A 22,039-nucleotide genomic window follows, 5' to 3' on the forward strand; every position below is an offset into this window, starting at 1 on the left:
TGCCTACACGCGAATTAGCTTTCGAGGTTGAGCAGTCTCAATTATCCTAGATACATGCAAATCACATCCAGGGGCGGACCCACGTGGTGTTCAGGGGGTTCATTCGAACCCCCTTCGTTAAAAAATTATACTGTGTATATAAGATAAATTTTTTAATTTATGTGTATATATTTAAAATTGAACCCCCTGAGCATAAGCCAAAGGACTAGCTCAGTGGCAAAGGAGGTTCAATATTTCTCCTTAGATGTCACAGATCGCGTGTTCGAATCCAGACAAACACATTTTATTTTCTGATTTTAGTTACGTTTTAGGCTTAGTTTTTATCCTTTTTTAAATTAAAAAATGACTTCTTAACATATTATTTTTTTAAAAAAGATTCACTCTTTAATTGAAAAGTCAAGACATTAAAAACCCCTCTTTTTTATTTTTTAGGGATTTCATTTTTTCACTTTCTCTCCCAACTCTTCTCTTCTCTTTCAAATTGAGTGCCTACTACTGCTGTGTGCTGCTGCTGTGTGCTGTGTGCTGCCGGCTGCCCTGCTGTCCATTCTCCGCCAGTCCGCCGTCCACTGCCTGTATGAGTAAGTTCTTAATTCTTCTTCATTTTATTTGTTCTTAAAAATTTTGGACATTTAAAAGTATAAAATACTCAGTTTTTGGCTTTAGATTTCAGAACCTCCAGTTCCTTTTTTTTAATATTTTAAAATTTTGGTGAAAAGAAATATCTTCAAAGCTTATTTTGTTGGAACTCCGGAATACACTCACCAAGACTAACTATTCAAATTGGTTTGCCAGCACATTGTCTGCCCAAGTAGTTTAGTAAAATTGAATTTTGCTGTAATTTTTTGTGTTCATAGATGTATGTACAGTCATTGAAGTTTTCAATTCTATATTTTTATCCTTCTGTAACTCAGAAGAAGTTTGCTTTTGGTTCATACATATACTGAAACTCTTATTTATGTGCTCTTAGTCTTTACGATTCAGTTTCAAGATTCAATGAAGAAGTATTTCACCAAAATTTCAAAATCAAGTTTAGCCTCTCAAAGTCATAGTCAATCTAACCAAGAAGAAAATGCTAATCATTCGGAAGTATCATTACATTCTTCTCAAGAATTTGATTTGGGTTCTTTAAAGTTTGATCCAGGTGAAAGAATCTCAATATTGAACCATCATCCAAATCATCGTGATATTATTAGAAGAGCATACCTTTTAAATGGTCCTTGCCAACCTCGTTTAGCGGTGCATGAGTATCCTCAAACAAATATTTCTGGATCAATACGTCGTTTTAATCATGAATGGTTTGATGATGTATATCATGATTGGTTGGAGTATAGTGTTAGTAAAGATGCAGTCTATTGTTTGTATTGTTATCTATTTAAAGACCATAACATTCATCAAGGAGGAGGTGCAGTATTTTCAAGTGTTGGGTTTAAGAGTTGGAATAAAAAGAGTAGTCTTGACAAACATATTGGTCAACCAAATAGCATACATAATCAATCAAAAAAAAATGTCAAGATTTATTACGACAACGGCAATCTATTCAATTTTCATTTGAGAGACAATCTAATCAACTCAAGTATGGATATTGGATTCGCTTAAGTGCTTCGGTTGATGTAGTAAGACTTCTCATAACTCAGGAATTTGCATTTCGAGGTCATGATGAATCTAAATCATCACTTAGTAGGGGTAACTTTCTTGAAATTCTCTCATGGTATGCAAACAAATGTGATAAAATTTGTGATTATGTACTAGAACATGCTCCTCAAAATGATCAAATGACTTCTCCAAAGATTCAAAAAGAAATTGTGAGTGCATGTAAAATAGAGTCCGTTAAAGTTATTCTTGATGAATTAAATGGTGATTACTTTGCCTTGCTCGTTGATGAATCCTTTGATGTGTCACGCAAGGAGCAAATGGCTATTGTATTTCGATATATTGATAGAAAGGGATTTGTGATGGAGCGACTTATTGACATTGTTCATGTTCAAGATACTAGTGCTCCATCTCTAAAGGAGGCAATTGTTAATTTACTTGCTCAACATTCTTTGAGTCCATCAAGTGTGCGTGGACAATGTTATGATGGGGCAAGCAATATGCAAGGTGAGATCAATGGCCTTAAAATGTTGATTAGGCAAGAAAGTAGATCGGCTCATTCCATCCATTGTTTTGCTCATCAACTTCAACTAACTCTTGTTGGGGTCTCTAAAAAGTGTGTTGAAGTGGGAAAACTTGTAGTATTGGTCTCAAATATTTTAAATGTATTGGGATCATCTTTTAAACGTATGGATGAATTACGTGATTCTCAAAAAAGAAATAATTAAAGAGGCATTAGATATGGGTGAACTTTCAACCGGTAGGGGCTTGAATCAACAACTTGATCTTTCAAGATCTTGTGACACTCGTTGGGGATCTCATTATAAATCCTTTAATAATTTTATTATTATGTTTGGCTTTATTCTTGATGTTCTTGAATCACTTGCTCTTGATGCACGAAATTTGGATGAAAGAGCTAAGGCAATGGGACATCTCGAAGCTTGTCGAACATATGAGGTTGCTTTCATGTTGCATTTGATGAGAGATGTTTTAGGAATTACAAATGAGCTTAATAAATGCTTACAAAAAAAGGAGCAAGATATTGCAAATGCCATGCTACTTGTTGAAGTAGCAAAGAGAAGGTTGCAAGTTTTAAGGGATGATGAATGGGACTTTCTTATTGCTAAGGTATCTACATTTTGTATCCAACATGATGTTTTGATACCTAACTTTGATGAGCCATATATTAGCTCTTTAAGATCACGACGAAAGCTTGCTAACTATACAATCTCACATCATTATCGTGTTGAAGTGTTTTGCAATATTATTGATTGGCAACTTCAAGAACTTAATAATCGTTTTGATGAGGTGACTACCGATTTGCTCCATGGAATTGCTTGCTTGAATCCAATTAACTCATTTTCAAGTTTTGATATCAAAAAAGTAATGAGAATGGCGGAATTATATCCAGATGACTTTGATGAATCTAATATGAATGCTCTTAGGAATCAACTTGCAAGTTATATTGTTGATGTTCGTGATGTTGATGAAAGGTTCTCCGATATAAATGGGCTTTGTGATCTTTCCAAAAGATTAGTTCAGACAAAGAAACATTTTACTTATCCTTTGGTATTCCGTTTAGTGAAACTTGCTCTACTTCTACCAGTTGCCACTGCCTCCGTTGAAAGAGCTTTTTCGGCAATGAAGTTTATTAAGAATGACTTGCGGAGCAAAATGAGTGATGATTTTTTTAGTGGTTGTTTGGTGCCTTATTTAAAAAAAGATGTATTTGATAGTATTTCTAATGATGCTATTATTAAGACATTTCAAGATATGAAACCTCGTAGAATACAATTGTAATAGTGTATGTGGTTGAATTTTAATTGCAAAACAATATTTTGATAGGCTTATTCGTATGTTTGGTTTCTTAATCTCCCTCAAGGTAGTGTAATTATCACTATGTTTTGTAATACATATCAAGATATAATAATTTATATTGTTCAGGGTGTTTTTGTATTATTTTGAAGCCATTTTATGTCATTTTTTTTGTGGAGGAAGAGTGCTTTTATTTTGAGATGGTATTTATTTTAAGTCTTTTTAAATGTAAAAGTTTATGTTTGCTCTCCATTTGCACTTTCAGGAGCTAAAGATAATTCAAAAGAAACTGAAAAAAATGGAGAAAGACCCCGCTTCTTGCAAAACAGGTATATTTGACCCGACCCATTTATTTATGAATATGATTAGGCGATTAGCGTATTTAATTTTTTTTGAACCCCCTTCGTAAAATTCCTGGTTCCGCCACTGATCACATCATATACATACAGACACATTAGTGTGATTCACATGTATCTAGGATACATGACTATCTGACTCGTCTCTCTCCCTATTTTTAGTGTATCTGATAGCAAAAATACATGTATCTAGGTGTATCTTCCTCAATATATAGTAGAAAATTCTTAATTAGTGGTAAGATACATAATTGTATAAAAGTATAAATAAAATTAATATATATGATATGAATATATGTCTAATAAGATAGTTTCTCCTTATTATTACTGCTCCATTGTTTTACTTGTCTTACTTTTCGTTTTAATGTGTTTCCAAAAAAATAAAAAATATTTACTATAATTTTTTAATTTTAATTATTTTAATATGATATATTTAAGACCATAACATTAAATGATATTTTGATATATCAATTAAAATCAGAAGACTTAATTATTTTTTTAAAATTTGTGCCAAGTTAAAGTCAAACAAATAAAAATTAAAACAAATGAAATACTTACGGTTGCTACTGGTAGTTGAGTAGTTGTACATGATAATTGAATCAACATCTAACGGTTCCGAGTGTTTGTTGCCCTCTTTGTGTGTTTTTAGCATATTCCTATTTTTGCACGAAGTTTAAGATATTAAAAAGATTTTTAAATTTTATAATCAGAAATTAACGATATTCTTAATTTTATGAATTTAAATATGTCATGTAAAAAATTAAAATTAAAAAAATACAAAAAAAAGACAAGTAAATTGAAATAGAGAAAATACTATCTAATTTAGATTTGGGTATATTTGCACAAAATTCTTCGCAAACCCATTACTGTGATTAGGTTTGGTGTTTAGTAGTGTAACGATCCGATTGGTCGTTATTTAGATAGGGTAAAATTTCATGAAAACTAAGTTGTCCAGACCGCATCATACCGCCTCAGCGGGACGTGAGGCGCCAGAGCGGGATAGTCGGGTTCAAAATTAAATATGGGTAGTCTTATTTTCTCCTCTTTTCCCAAAGTGTCAAAAGAGGCGAGGGTCACCCTAAAAATCCTCAAAAGGTTGCTTTAGGCTTAGGAAGGAAGTAGAAGGAGATTCTAGCGCAATGAAGGTTGCAACCAGCAGAATTCAGGCCTACTTCCACCATTCCATTGACCGGAAGCTAGGATTGATGCCACAATACCTCTCTACAGCTGCTTGGCACCCAGGTATGCTAGATTTTCTTAATTGAGTAGCTATAAATGTGTGCCCTTTGCTTAATATCAGGGTAATTGACGGAAGATTTCATGTTTAGGTCTCCGGACACGGAGTATGGATGGTTGCATGGGTAACCTTAGTTGTTAAATATGATGTATACTATCTAGGGGAGATTTGTCCGGTGATTTAGGGGGTGGGTGATGGTTGTTTTCCCCATGTATATTATATATATGCCTGAACCTGTTATTTTCCTGTGTAACTACGTGAGACTGTTAATTGCCATTGTAATTGTGGTGATGGTTGATTGGATCAGATGTCACGTTCCTACACATAATTGGATCGGGTATCACGTTTCAACACATATATGATCAGATGTTACATTCTGACACATATTGAATAGGGTGTCACATTCTGACACACTAACAGTTTGTGTATGAATTCCCTGAGAGGACCAAGTATGTGTTTATGGTTCCATGAGAGAATAATTGATAAATGTCATTCGTGAAATAATATGGTTACATGTGCAAGGACTTAAGGATTGACATAACTATAATTAATCATGTCCATTTTGTAAACTGATCTAAGTTAAGGACTAAAAATTCGAGTGATGCTATATTTGTGACATGATTGTATATCATCTGTTGACTATATTGTCTGTTATATTTCATGGAGTCGGATATGAGTTGCATGTGGTGAAGTGGAGAATAGTTGTTGTGTTGTTAAGTTGGAATTTGGTGACCTTGATGTCGGTTATATTGTGATCCTGTTGTTGTAAGTGATAACGAGGGTCAGAATTATCTAGTGGGGGTGATGGTGGAGTGACTAGGTTCTACCTTATAAAGAGATAAATTGTCCAGAATGGTTGGTAAGCCCTTTCTATGCAGTGGAAGCGAGGTTAAGGGAAGCATTGTTGGCGTTTGGGCTTGTGAGTATAGAAGGTTAGCATAACGGACTTAGTGGCGATGTGTGCTTTGAGAAATCTTTTATGTGATAGAAGGTCTAGGCCTCTATCTGTATTAGAGTTGGCAGCAGACCAACTAGAAGAGATAATTGTTAGTCTTTGAAAACATTTGGAGGTTATTAGGAGTGGTAAGAGTTTGTGCAAGAAAGGTTGACGATGTAGTTCCTTAAGAGCATGTTTTCTTCTTATTAATTCCTTTATATTATGCGGTAGGTATCGGATTGACCAATGATGCCTAGTATGTGTTGTTTGTACTGATACTACTCTTGTTATTCCACTTGGAATAGTCTGGTTACAGGGTCAGTGAGGTTTCATAGGTGAAGACGAAGACGGTCTCCAACAGTCTCTACTCTTCCTTCCTTGTGATGGGAGCAGTGTCATTATTTATTTTGTACATACTATATCTTTAGTAGCTCTTGTACCTGTTTAGACTAGATTCTTGGGGTGTTAATTATTTTATAAATTCAAATCTTGATTTTGTTTTACTCACTGTCTTGTAATTTCATGTATTCTCCGTTTTAACTCTTATTTTCATAATTTTCCGCATAACTTAATTGGTTGGGCATTGAGGATTCTCCTATTTAGGAATTAGAGTGGGTGCCCGCACTGCCCGATGGTTTAGGTCATGACAAGATGATATCAAAGCCTAGGTTACTGGTCTCCCAGTGCAAGAGCAAATGTGGAATAAACTCTTGCGGATTGGTGTGTTGACATCCACACTTAATACTTAAGAAGCTATGAAGCATTCTAAGAAATGTTCCATTTCTTCTCCCATTCGTGCGGTTTGTCGCTTGTGGTATGGGTTGAGTCCAATTGGTATCTTCAGATTTCAATTGGTATCTCAACGAAGTAAACTGGATGTCGTTGTCACGACTGAAGGTGCGCAAGCAAGATAAATTGGAACTAAGAAGGTTCCAATTGGTATCTGCCTTACAGATTGTGTAAGTTTATGGATGATCAACTGAAGGTCATCCATGAATCGAACTAATTAAATAAATGGATTTGTTTGTGTGATATAGCCTTGAATTGTGACTATGTGCATAGTTTCGTCTGAAATACCTACCAGTGAAAGCTATTTAGCAACAGATTAGCTGGTGATTACCGCAAATTCTGTAGCTAATTTCATATTTTTTAATAATGAATTGTTATATACTTGTAACATTATTTGATATTTAAATTTTATTCGGTTGTTATAGACAAACGAGTTGCATAAGATCTAATTTTTCATTTTCTAATGTTATAAAAATAATAAATTATTTAATTTTAAATCTCAACGATATGCCTACTTCACCAAATGCTAAGCTTCATCTTACTTGATATAAAGAAGAGAAAATATTTTGATGACTGAAATATTTGTTGTTATAGGTATATAGTTGTTATTGAAAGGCAAAATATAATAGAATAAAATTGATTTAGCAAAAATAATTAGCTTTTATAGTGACATGTTGTTATATAATGATATTGTTATAAAGAAATAACTGTATGTACAACAATATTTGGCTAATCTTGTGTAGGAATTTGGAGATCTTACAAAAAAAGTACTTCAACGCGAATATGAATATTTATAGAAAATTTTCATAGTTTGAGGTGTGTGAAAAGACATTGTCAGACATTGTCCTTAATGATATTTCACCCAGTATGAGTGAATTTCCTGAATTCAATAAGTTTTTCTAGTATAAAATTAGGAGTCAGAATCTAATAAAAATTAAAGGAAAAATTATCAAATTACACACTTTATATTTCTATATTTTCAATTATTCCCTACCATTTGTAAAAATTTCAAAAATCCCTCTTCTGATATATATGAATGATGCTGATACATCGCGATTTGATACATGAGTCATTTTCATGATATATCGCTAGTTGATACAAACCAAACACACAATGTATCAGTAAAACATAAGTTTTACTGCTATTTTTGTTGTGTTCATGATATATTAGGTGTTATAAGTTGATTCATAAGTTTTATTGATATTAGAAAGTTTGGTTTGTATCAACTAGCGATACATCATGAAAAGAACTTATGTATCAAATCGCGATGTATCAGCGTCATTCGTATGTATCAGAAATCTGGGGGGAAAATCGGATAATTACCAAAAAAGTCAAGATATCACTATGTGATTTAAGTAATCATCCCAAAATTAAATAGTATAAACCCAACAAAAGAATATAAAAAGAAGAATATTTGCTATCTCATTTTCACTAACAATTAGAGCATACACACATTATCCTCTTTAGCTCATCAACATACCTTACAAATATGTTCCTGATTAGGCTATGTCATATCAAAGTTCAAAAGTGTGTGTATCATGTAAATTTGTAATATGTCTTATAAATTTTATTGTTTTCTCTCTTATTTTGACGTGAGATTCGTCTAAAATGTCATCATGTACACTTTTTCCTTAGAAGTTTGTTAGCTTAGAAGACCATCAATCCTTCTCAATGACCCACCTTCGTCAGATCACTCACTATCATGGGCGTCACGTCCACCTCCTTAGTAGAAAGATAAAAGATCGGGTAACATGGAAGAAAAAAGTCGCATAATTTATGGGATAATGCGAATGTACGAATCTTTTTGAGGAACATTGCGCATATTCTTGTGCTCCTTTGGGCATATAGGAAGTGCTCAAGGTCTACATTTTGTTATTACTTTACTATCACGAATTGACTAGTTGTACAAATGACAATTGAATCAACATCAAATGATACCTAGTGTTTGTGGCCCTTTAGTGTGCTTTGGTTTATCTACCTTGGGTTTGGGTAATATTTTTCACAAACCAACTACTATGATTAGGTTTTGGCTTATCTACTTTGGGTTGGGGTAATATTTGTACAAAAAATTTCACAAACCAATTACTATGATTAGGTTTAGTGTTTAATAGTCGGCCGGTTGTATTAATCAACTTTTAGCATAGATTGGTCCTATTATGAGATAATTTTTTAATTTTTGTCCATCAAATATGTAGTTTTTTAATTTTTATCTTTGTTATGCATTTAATAAAAATTTATGGGTCCAAGTATCCTTAACTATGGCCTAATTTCGTAAGACAAAAATTTAGAGTTTAGAGTTTAGTGTAAGTTGTGTTGTATCTAATTTACAAAACATATATTTAGAGAACTTTTGTCTTGTCCAACAAACATTTTGTAAACAACTGTAGGCATAACTCTGTGTGTGGGTTCTGAAACTGAACTTATGCCACTTTAGGTATAAGTTTCGTAGGAACTACGTATAAGACATAACTTGTCACGCCCCGAGAGGGTACCCTAGGCGTGGCCGGCACTCAGAAACCATCTCTGGCCTCTGAGAGAACCACTTGGTCTCATCACTTATTCATTCATCAGCGGAAGACTTAATAAGAATACTTATATGGGCTCTCCATTAACAACATCTAATGAAAGAAGAAATTTTTTTTTTAGAAGAAGTAGTTTCAAAGGAGAACTACTCCAATTACATCATTAAACTCTGTCTATGAAGCCTCTAATACTCTTAGATGGTGCCAATGACATGTCCATGGCTACCTTAAAAAAACATAATACTCAATAATAATTAAAGGATAAAGAGTTCCTCCGAATATAAGAAGGACTCACCAAATAGCTGAAAAATAATGATCTTCAACGAAGCGCCTGTTGAGGATCTCTAACACCTGTATCTGCATCATAAAACGATGCAGGTCAAATGACGTCAGTACGTGGAATGTACGAGTATGTAAAATAGCAGGAAGGTAAGGATAAATATCAAGAAACTCCTCTCAAGAAAACTCAGCTCAAAACTCAACATCATCTCAACATCAATATGTAATGCAAGTTTAAAATATAATAATAAAAATAATAGTAACAAGCAATGCTTACTCAGTTGGGAGTTTCTCTAACCGACAACCATCACTTATGAGCTAGCGATGATACAACGAAGCGATGTCGTTGCCACATCCATTCAATACCTTGCCAGAGTAAAGGACATCACCATCTTGGATCCACTCATCAAAGTTCTCTTTTTGGGACTTAAGAGGCATAACCTCCATCCTACGCTGGCTACGTAGTTCTGGGGTTTGAGTCAATTAAACTCTTACTCAACTCGGTGCTCAATACTACTCCCAAAATATGTGCTCATATTAAACTCATCATCTAGTCTCATTGGACTTTAATTTAAATCATCAAACTCATTTCATTTCATGTTCATCAATCATTATACTTCCAGAAAACATCATTTACATCTCATCAAAACATCTTGCTCAAAATATCATTTGCTCAAATTCATTCTAACTCAACTCTTTTGCTTTTTCAAAACTCAATAAAATACATATATAGTATTAATTCATATAACTTTCTTTTTATCAATGAAAATAATAAAAAGCCAACATCTTTACTCAAAACATGTGTAAAAATATTCATGAGCATCAAATCAATTAGGATTCATGGGAAAGTAGCCATGAACAATAATTCCAATAATATGAGAGATAACAATAATAATAATAATATTAATGCATAAATATATCTAACTCAATAGGAGAAGAATTATTTCATTTAGAATTCACGATTTGGATAAAACTCAACTATAATTCAATTATAATGAATTTAAATATTGGGCGCATAGACGAACTCAATCCGATGCTATGAAAGCCTTACATACCTTAAATCGGAAGCTTTACTTCGAATTGAAACACTCTTGGATCCCTAGCTTTTTCTTTTCGCCGGTTTGTTTTGTATACTACCCAGAGTATAAGAATCACCAGAGTGGTATTTTTATACTACTAAAACTAAAACTATATTTGAGAAGGAGTAAAGAAGTATATAGAGAGAAGAGTTGCTTAAGAAAGCTTGGTAAATAAATTGAGGAAATAAGGTGGGTATTTATAGGTTTGGAGGAGGGACCTAACAATAAATAAACATAATCATAAAGGATGATCTTGAAAATTCAATGGAGAATTTTGATGTCATGGATGATGTCAACTGGTTCTAGATCTTTCTCTGGTAGGTGAGATGAAATATCTTTTAACGGAATATCCGTTTTCGAAACTGCGTTTGAATAAGATAAATTCCTTATTAGGATTTGATGTCTTCATAAGAATTGTAGATATAGAAGTCTAGTTTCAGGTAGTTCAAGAATCATCTAATTTGGAGCATTCTACATCGAGATATGAATTTTATTCTACAAATACTCCATTCTATCACAGCACTATGTCTTACAAAGATTAATTTATTTGATCTAATTAAACTCCGAATCTTAAGATATGTTCTTCATAAAAGTTGTAGGTAATGATGTGATGGTTACTCAGAAATTTGAATCACCTAATTTGGACTACTCTATGAAAAGTTATGCCCAAATTACTTTAGGCATGAGAGAACATGATCAAAATACTTTAGGCATGAGAGAACATGATCAAAATACTTTAGAACATGATCAAAATCTTTAGGCATGAGAGAACATGATCAAAATACTTTTAGAACATGATCAAAATCTTTTCATGCCTTCATATAAGGACTTTTGATAAATCAACAATTTAATGCATTTAAAAGCCAATATAAGTTAATATAAGATAGGTAATTAAATTTCATATATTTAATAATCTATGCATTTGGAATCATGATATGAAAAATCCAAAAAGTTTCATGCTTGAATTAAATAGAAAACTTTGATAATTTATTTGGACTTCATGAAAGAAAGGATCCATGAATCAATAATATTTAGGGGGTGTTACATAACTTGTGGGTTATGAACTTCGTAAGATATAATGTTCTGAAACTAAGGTTATGCATCTAGTGACATATAAGTTATGTAAGCGGCATAACTTTTTTTTTGCCTCTTAAGGCATAACTTATTTTATATTATACTACGAAAATATAAATTTTTGTCTTGTGATTTTTTTATTTACGATGATAGGGGTATTTTTGGCAACTTTTTTGTTACTTAAAGTGTTGAAAGACAAAAATTAAAGGCCACCAAAAATATTTTCTTCTTATTTTTGCAGTGTTGGGTTTTCATTAAAAGTAATCTTTGTTAGTTTCTAGCTCCTAGTTTATACTAGAAGAGCTTGTTGAATCTCAAGGAATACACCTACACCGAGTGAAAATCTTTAAGGACAATGTCATTGTTAACTAGAGAGTATGGTTACACAAGCTATCATGGTTAAATTAAGTTTGTTATGAGATTGTTAGAAGGTGGTTATTGTTAGTTAGAAGGAAGCTAAATATTGTAGTCTATAAATACACATGCTATACACATGTATTGTATGAGTTGTGATCATCAAAAACATGTAACTACTTTCTCTCATTAGATTTTCCTTTCTTCTCTCTTATTTTTCTCTATTTAGTTACTGCTTCACAAGCTCCATTAATGGAGTTATCATGATATCAGAGCCTTGTTGGTTCTTAGGCTAGAAGCTCTACTGTATGCTGGAGTTTAGTGTGCTAGAGTGCTTAGATTCAAAGTTGAATCGTGAATAAGCATCCAAGTAGAAGATCAAGGTTTGAAGTTGAAAATCAATGACAAACATAGCTAAAGTTGAAACTGGATCAATGGAAACTGGAAATCTAAACTCGAACACAGCAAATACAACTACCGGAGCAACTAATTTCATTACTCCAATAATAAATCATAATCATCCGTTATATCTTCAACCTATTGACACTCCAGGTAACTCTTTAACTTCTCTGCAACTTACTGACTCAAAATATTATGCAATATAGAGTAGATCCATGCGTACTGAACTCTTAGGTAAGAGTAAACTAGGTGTTGATGGTAGATTTCCTAAATCTAAGTTTACGCCTGAGTTTTTTGATATTTGGGAAAATAGCAATACTGTTGTTTTGTCCAGAATTATGAATGTGTTGAGACCAGGTTTGCTTAGATGTGTAGTGTATGATGGTGATGCTTACAAAGTATGGTGTGATCTGAAAGAGAAATTTGAAAAAATCAATGGTGAACATGTGTTTCATCTTCACAAGGAGATTCATAGTCTTAGCCAATGAACTATGTTAGTAACAAATTGCTATACTACACTTAAGAGTTTATGGAATGAATTCGACTCCATCATGCCTTGTCCAGAGTGTTCATGTAATGAGTCTAGGAAATTCAAAGAACATTGTGAGTATCAAAGGTTACTCCAGTTTCTAATGGGATTGAATGAGTCCTACTCAGCTATTAGAGGTCAAATTCTGCTACAAACTCCCACTCCTAATCTAAACAAAGCATTCTCACTTATCATAGATCATGAAAGCTAAAGAAACTTGGTTCATACTAGTCCAGATATTTTGTCACGCCCCGGGAGGGTACCCTAGACGTGACCGGCACCCGAAGGCCATTTCTGACCTCCGAGCGAACCACCTGGTCCAGTCACTCCTTCATTCAAGCACATTCTCTTAGCAGGAACTCAATTTAAAGAAATACTTTTCATAATATAAGGGCCGAAGGCCAAACATTTACAATCAAAGAAGACAATAAAAATAGGACTCCTCAAGATGACCGCTCGACCTCCCACACTCCAGTCTATGAAGCCTCTACTCATGTCAAAAAGGTGCCAATGACAAGCCCATGGCTACCAACAATCTAAATAAAAGGAAGAACAACAAAACTGTACAAGAAGGCCCAATATCCTCCGGGAACTAGGAGGACTCACCGACTGGCTGGAAGTGTATGTGGATCTTCAACGGAGCGCCGGTTGATGATCTCTAGTACCTGTCTCTGCATCATGAAACGATGCAGGCCAAACGGCGTCAGTACATGGAATGTACGAGTATGTAAAATGGCCGAATACAACGAACATCAAGGAAGAATAAATCAACTCGGGAGCTCAACTCAAAAGGGATGACAACTCAATCAAATGTCCTAAGTCTAAACAAGGATATGATTTAGACTGGACCAATCATATACAATTCAACTCAATCTGACTCAGAGTACTATCAACACCTATTTGGAAGTTTCTCTTAACCGACAACCAACACTTACGAGCCAGTGAAGGTACAACGAAACGACATCGTTGCCACGCCCGTTCATACTTTGCCAGGGCATGAACGACGAACACTCATGGATCCAATCCAACCAGGTCCTATAATGTCAGGACAAAAGCTCTCGGGGAAGCATCCGACTTTAACGATTCAATCCCCCCTACGTTTGGCAACACAGGTATTGGGTTCGAGTATGGACTATACTCTTGCCCAATTCGGTGCTCGATACTCCTCCCAAAAATCAATGCTCATAAAACTCCATCCAATCAACTCAATCAACTCATATCAACAAGTCTCATTACAACCTTGTCAACTCATCAACTCTATCACAATCAAATCTCTTCCAAGCATACTAATTGCTCAATCTCAATCATATCTTCAAAGAAAATTTAAATGCACATGTATAACATCATCTAGATATAATCAATCATTACCTCCATTCATTTGAGAAAATCCTCATGACTCACCACATCTTCAAGACTTCAAATCGACATTTTTATAATAGGCAATATTTTTAAGAAAATAATATACTTTATCAAATCTACATAATTAAGAATATCAATAAAACATATTTAGCAACTCATTCCTTCATCATCTCATACTCACATAAGGGCTCATTTTAGGAACCTCTTAGCTCAACAACATTGGCACATAAATAATTAAATAAAATGGAGACAAAGCTCATTCAAATATGTACCATACCAAGAAACTCCATTTTCATGAATATCTAACCTCAAAACAAGAATAGGGCACATGGATGGACTCAACCCATGTTTTGGATAGCCTTACATACCTTAGTGAAGACTTGAAGAAAACCTTGTAGTTGGGTCTTCAATGGAGGACTCAAATCTTGAAGTTCTTGGACTCTTTTTTGGTTGGAAATGGAGAAGAAGAGAAGAGAGAAGGGAGAGGAGCTAGGGCTTTTCTTTAGAGAGAGAGTGGGGGCTGAATAAATGCCCCCAAAATACACAAGGCTTGTGTATATATAATTTGGGAAATTTCCCAAATTGCCCTTCCTCCAATTTCTGAAAATCAGGCAAAAATGCCCTTGGCGCGATAGTGGCGCGTCGCGCCCTTACAGCGCCAAGGCCAATTACGCCCAAAACCTGCACAACTTTTAGTGGCGCGTCGCGCCAGGGACCAAACTACTGAGGCATGTTTCTGGCGCGATAGTGGCGCATCGCGCCCTTACAGCGCCAAGCCTATTATTCTAAATTCTGGGAATTTGGCCTGAAAAACCCTGCACAACTTTTAGTGGCGCGTCGCGCCAAGGACCAAACTACTGAGGCATGTTTCTGGCGCGATAGTGGTGCGTCGCGCCCTTACAGCGCCAAAGCCATATCCCCAGCAGTTGCAACCCAGGCCAAAAATAAAATTCCTGTCGTGCTAGTTTGTCTTCGGATCGTCATATCTTTTGACTCCGAACTCCAAAATTTACGTTCTTGGTGGCGTTGGAAAGAAGACTCGACGACCTTTAATTTGATAGGTCGTGGTCCACCCAGATTGACGTCCTTCAAAAGATAGGGTCGTTAAAAGTCGACCCTTACATGAACTCGTCCTAAACTTAGCCACGACGGATCTTTTGGACTTAGCTCGGTCCTAGGGGTCCTCAATGACCCCACATCACTTCCAACGCTCTTAAATTCCTCAGGGACTCATCTTAACTCGAGCACATACTTCGAAATAAATACGATGGGCCCCACACGTGTACAAAGAAAGCCCGAATCTTAGGAAGAAATTTTGAGGGGTGTTACATTATCTCCCCCTTGGGATCATTCGTCCTCGAATGACGAGCAACCAAGAATGGACTCGGGGTACAAATCACAATCAAAACTCAGTCATTCAATCAATCAAATTCTCAATCAAATATCAATCAAAACTCAAAAAGGTACAAATGAATTCGAGTCCAGGAAACGGTCATTACCTTCAATATCCTCTTCGGTAGGCTCGAATAGATGTGGATATTTAGATTTCATGGCTTCCTCCGCTTCCCATGTGGCTTCCTCAACAAATTGATTCCTCCACAGGACCTTGACTGAGGCAACTTCTTTGTTCCTCAACTTGCGAATTTGGCGATCAAGAATTTGGACTGGAACCTCTTCATAAGACAAGCTATCCTTAATTCCAACGCTGTCAATGGGGACTACCAACGAGGGATCACCCAAGAACTTTTTCAACACCGAAACGTGGAACACCGGATGAATAGCAGCTAGATCTGAGGGTAAGTCCAACTTATAAGAAACACTCCCGATCCGCCTCAAAATTTGGTACGGACCAATATATCGAGGACTAAGTTTCCCCTTCTTTCCAAACCTCATGGCACCCTTCATGGGTGACACTTTCAAATACACCCAATCATCCACCTCAAACTCTAAGTCCCTCCTCCTCACATCGGTGTAAGATTTTTGGCGACTTTGGGCTGTCTTCAGTCTCTCTAGGATAATTCGTACCTTCTCCATGGCTTGATGAACAAGGTCAGGCCCAATCAACTCGGCTTCACCAACTTCAAACCACCCAATGGGCGATCTACACCTCCTCCCATACAAGGCTTCATAAGGAGCCATTTGAATGCTCGCATGATAGCTATTGTTATATGCAAACTCTATGAGAGGCAAGTGATCATCCCAATTCCTCTTGAAGTCAAGCACACACGCCCTCAACATATCTTCCAATATCTGAATTGTGCGCTCTGCTTGGCCACCTGTCTGGGGATGGAAGGCTGTACTCAAGTTCACCCTCGAACCTAATCCCTTCTGAAAGGATTTCCAAAATTGGGAAGTGAATTGAGCTCCTCTGTCCGAGATGATAGACAGAGGGACCCCATGCAATCTGACGATCTCCTGTATATATAACTTTGCATAATCTTCTGCGGTGTCGGTAGTCTTAACCGCCAAGAAGTGAGCTGATTTCGTCATTCTATCCACAATCACCCCAATGGAATCATGTTGCTTTCGAGACTTCGGCAAGCCTGTAATAAAGTCCATGTTGATCATCTCCCACTTCCATTCTGGAATTTCTATGTTTTGGGCTAGACCACATGGTCTTTGATGCTCAACCTTCACTTGTTGACAATTCGGGCATTTGGAAATGAATTCCGCAATGTCTCTCTTCATCCCACTCCACCAATAGATCTCCCTCAAGTCATGGTACATTTTGGTGGAACCCGGATGAATGGAGTATCTAGAACTATGCGCTTCGGCCATAATCCTCTCTCGAACATTGTCAACATCCGGCACACACAATCTATTTTGGTACCGCAACACACCATCTCCCCCTTGGGTAAAAACCATTACCTCTTGTTTGTGTACAACTCCCTTCAATTGGAGAAGGACGGGATCTTGGTCTTGCTTCTCCTTCACCTCTACCACAAGTGAGGATGTAGACCCGTCCTGAACTGTAACTCCGCCTTCATTGTTCTCTTCCAGATGAACTCCTAGTCGGGCTAACCTGTGTACCTCCTTCGCCAATTCTCTCCCTCCTTCCTCCATGTGGGCAGTGCTACCCATAGACAACCTGCTAAGAGCATCAGCAACAACATTAGCTTTACCTGGATGGTAGAGGATGCTCATATCATAGTCCTTGAGTAGCTCAAGCCATCTCCTTTGCCTCAGGTTGAGTTCCTTCTGGCTAAAGACGTATTGCAAGCTCTTGTGATCGGTGAATACATCGATATGCACTCCATATAGGTAGTGGCGCCAGATTTTAAGTGCATACACCACAGCTGCCAGCTCAAGGTCATGAGTTGGGTAATTCCTCTCATGGAGCTTAAGCTGTCTTGAAGAATAGGATATCACCTTCCCCCTTTGCATCAACACACAACCCAAACCAATTCTGGAGGCATCACAATAAATCACAAAACCTTCTGTCCCATCGGGCAAGGTTAGAACAGGAGCAGTGGTTAGCTTGGTCTTCAATTTCTGGAAACTCTCCTCACAAGCATCAGACCATTGGAACTTAGCCTTCTTTTGGGTCAGCTTAGTCAATGGTGATGATATGGATGAGAATCCCTCTACAAACCTTCGATAGTACCCGGCCAAGCCCAGAAAGCTCCTTATCTCTGTTGGGGATGTGGGTCTAGGCCAATTTTTCACAACTTCTATTTTCTGAGCATCCACCTGAATACCATCTCCAGATACAATGTGGCCTAAGAAGGCCACCGATGCAAGCCAAAATTCACATTTAGAGAACTTTGCATACAATACCTGGTCCCTCAAAGTTTGTAGAACGACCCTAAGATGATAGGCGTGCTCCTCTTCGTCCTTGGAGTAAACCAGAATATCATCTATGAATACAATCACAAACATATCAAGGTACGGTTTGAATACCCGGTTCATGAGATCTATAAAAGCGGCGGGAGCATTAGTCAGCCCAAAAGACATGACCAAGAATTCAAAGTGGCCATAACGAGTTCGGAAAGCAGTCTTCAGAACATCGCATTCTCTCACCTTCAACTGGTGGTAGCCGAATCTCAAGTCTATCTTTGAGAAACAAGTGGCACCTTGAAGTTGGTCGAATAAGTCATCTATTCTGGGGAGAGGGTATTTGTTCTTCACAGTGACTTTATTCAACTGCCTGTAGTCGATACACATTCTAAGGGACCCATCCTTCTTTCGCACAAATAGGACCGGAGCACCCCATGGCGAGACACTCGGCCTAATGAATCCCTTATCTAACAAGTCCTTCAGCTGCTCCTTCAACTCCTTCAACTCAGCCGGAGCCATTCTATATGGAGGAATTGAGATAGGCTGGGTATCAGGAAGAACATCAATCCCGAAGTCGATCTCTCTATCAGGAGGGACTCCAGGCAGATCTTCAGGAAAGACATCCGGAAACTCGTTGACAATCGGGACCGACTCCAGGGATGGAGACTCAATGCTGTCATCTTTCACTCGGACAAGGTGATAAATACACCCTTTTGAGATTAGCTTCCTGGCCCTAAGGTATGAAATAAACTTACCCTTAGGCACAACAGGACTACCCTTCCACTCTATGACAGCCTCATTCGGGAATTTGAACGTGATAATCTGAGTTCTACAATCAATAGAGGCATAACAGACATAAAGCCAGTCCATGCCAAAGATCACGTCGAAATCAACCATGTCTAACTCAACCAAGTCAGCCAAGGTATCCCTGTGATGAATTGACACGGTACAATCTCTATAGACTCTCTCAGCTAGGACAGAATCACCGATAGGAGTGGCCACACTAAAAGGCTCAAGAAGACGTTCAGGAATTTTATTGAATTTGCTAGCCACATAAGGAGTCACAAAAGATAGGGTGGCACCTGGGTCCATCAATACATAACAATCAAAAGAAGAGACTCGAATCATACCCGTCACGATGTTTGGAGAGTTCTCCTGATCTTGGCGACTACCCATGGCATATAGGCGGTTTGTACCTCCACTCGTCCCTGGAGTAGCGCCCCTCTGATTACCTCTAACTGGTGGTGCGGTGGCAGAGGACTGGGCCCTGTTCCCCCATGTTGGGCATTCCCTCAGAAGATAGCCCATTTGGCCGCATTTATAGCAACCAACCCTTCCTGCTCTGCATTCTCCCAAGTGGAGCCTACCACACTTGCTGCATGGTGGCTTTCCCTTCGAACCTTGACTTACACTGGCCGGGGATTGAGAAACCTGAGGTCTGAAATTTTGGCGACTTTGTCCCTGCCGATCATACCTGTCCTGCGGCATCGGTGCGCTGGCGGTAGATGAGGCATAGGTGGAAGGTCTCTTCTGGAAGAAGGACCTGTTGCCCTTGCCTTGCCTCTGCTCATTCTCATGCCCAGATGACCTTGCCTTTTTGCTCAGGTGCTCTTCTCTGTCTTTTCTCTTTTCCTCCTCTACCTGTTGAGCATACACCATTAATCTGGAAAGGTCCATATCCGAGATCAACAATGCTGCCTTGCATTCCTTCTTCACATGCCTCCCTAATCCGGAGATGAACTTTCTCATCTTCGACCTCACATCAGGAATCATTTCTGGAGCATACCTGGACAGCTGGATGAACCTTAGGCCATACTCCTTAGCCGACATACCTTCCTGTTTCAGATTAACAAATTCCTCCACCTTCGCTTCCCTCAATTCTCGGGGAAAGAAGTGGTCAAGAAAAGCTCCCTCAAATTCATCCCACCTAGCAGGTTCAGCATCTTCACCCCTACCTTGTTCCCATTGGTTATACCAAATGTTTGCCACATCTTTGAGTTGATAAGACACCAACTCGACCCCCTTAATTTCCGTAGCATGCATAGCTTTCAGAATCTTCCACATTTCATCAATAAAGTTTTGGGGATCTTCATCGACCTTAGAACCCGTGAATGCCGGCGGATTCATCCTCAGAAAGTCTCTAATTCTAGTGGCAGCAGATGGCTCCTGAGAACTAGAGCTGAGAGTCGGCGAACTCTGATTACCACTTCGGGCAGCCATTAGTTGCGTGAGCATTGCAATTGTCCCCCGAAATTCAGCCTCTGATGTGGGTACAGGTGGGGTAGATGGCACTTGAGGTGCCTCCGCATATCTCGAGGGTCGGCCTCTAGCCCTTGCTGGGCGTGCCTCTGACTGTGGCATCCCCGCATTATCGATATTCCTCTAGCTAGCGGTACGTTTAGGAGGCATTATCTGTAACGTATGAACGCACAAATTAGAAAGGAAGTTTCATGGAGTTCAACTCCATCGCACGAATTTAGAGTATGAAAGAAGGGAAACAATTCCTAATGTCCTATAGCCTCCTGTTCATAAGTGTGGTGCACAACACACCCATAAGCAAGACTCTACTAGACACGGCTTCATAGACTCCCTAGGACACTTGAACTCTGTGCTCTGATACCATGTTGTCACGCCCCGAGAGGGTACCCTAGACGTGACCGGCACCCGAAGGCCATTTCTGACCTCCGAGCGAACCACCTGGTCCAGTCACTCCTTCATTCAAGCACATTCTCTTAGCAGGAACTCAATTTAAAGAAATACTTTTCATAATATAAGGGCCGAAGGCCAAACATTTACAATCAAAGAAGACAATAAAAATAGGACTCCTCAAGATGACCGCTCGACCTCCCACACTCCAGTCTATGAAGCCTCCACTCATGTCAAAAAGGTGCCAATGACAAGCACATGGCTACCAACAATCTAAATAAAAGGAAGAACAACAAAACTGTACAAGAAGGCCCAATATCCTCCGGGAACTAGGAGGACTCACCGACTGGCTGGAAGTGTATGTGGATCTTCAACGGAGCGCCGGTTGATGATCTCTAGTACCTGTCTCTGCATCATGAAACGATGCAGGCCAAACGGCGTCAGTACATGGAATGTACGAGTATGTAAAATGGCCGAATACAACGAACATCAAGGAAGAATAAATCAACTCGGGAGCTCAACTCAAAAGGGATGACAACTCAATCAAATGTCCTAAGTCTAAACAAGGATATGATTTAGACTGGACCAATCATATACAATTCAACTCAATCTGACTCAGAGTACTATCAACACCTATTTGGGAGTTTCTCTTAACCGACAACCAACACTTACGAGCCAGTGAAGGTACAACGAAACGACGTCGTTGCCACGCCCGTTCATACCTTGCCAGGGCATGAACGACGAACACTCATGGATCCAATCCAACCAGGTCCTATAATGTCAGGACAAAAGCTCTCGGGGAAGCATCCGACTTTAACGGTTCAATCCCCCCTACGTTTGGCAACACAGGTATTGGGTTCGAGTATGGACTATACTCTTGCCCAATTCGGTGCTCGATACTCCTCCCAAAAATCAATGCTCATAAAACTCCATCCAATCAACTCAATCAACTCATATCAACAAGTCTCATTACAACCTTGTCAACTCATCAACTCTATCACAATCAAATCTCTTCCAAGCATACTAGTTGCTCAATCTCAATCATATCTTCAAAGAAAATTTAAATGCACATGTATAACATCATCTAGATATAATCAATCATTACCTCCATTCATTTGAGAAAATCCTCATGACTCACCACATCTTCAAGACTTTAAATCGACATTTTTATAATAGGCAATATTTTTAAGAAAATAATATACTTTATCAAATCTACATAATTAAGAAGATCAATAAAACATATTTAGCAACTCATTCCTTCATCATCTCATACTCACATAAGGGCTCATTTTAGGAA

General features: G+C 37.8%; 1 protein-coding gene across 1 annotated transcript; it reads left to right on the forward strand.

Annotated features, from left to right (window-relative positions):
* Positions 1-1,775: 1,775 nt before the first annotated feature.
* On the forward strand, positions 1,776-3,393 carry LOC129869894 (uncharacterized). Its single transcript, XM_055944469.1, has 2 exons — positions 1,776-2,100; positions 2,312-3,393. Exons 1-2 carry the CDS (start codon positions 1,776-1,778, stop codon positions 3,391-3,393), a joined length of 1,407 nt encoding a protein of 468 aa, XP_055800444.1.
* Positions 3,394-22,039: the final 18,646 nt, after the last annotated feature.

This window comes from Solanum dulcamara, chromosome 10 (assembly GCF_947179165.1).
Source record: "Solanum dulcamara chromosome 10, daSolDulc1.2, whole genome shotgun sequence".
Lineage (NCBI taxonomy): Eukaryota > Viridiplantae > Streptophyta > Magnoliopsida > Solanales > Solanaceae > Solanum > Solanum dulcamara.

Bases quoted from the DNA above. Each gene is read 5' to 3' on its own strand.
- LOC129869894 (XM_055944469.1), top strand. From the start codon at position 1,776: ATGACTTCTCCAAAGATTCAAAAAGAAATTGTGAGTGCATGTAAAATA. The intron at 2,101-2,311 runs GTGAGATCAATG...TTCTCAAAAAAG, and splicing joins TGGGGCAAGCAATATGCAAG to AAATAATTAAAGAGGCATTA.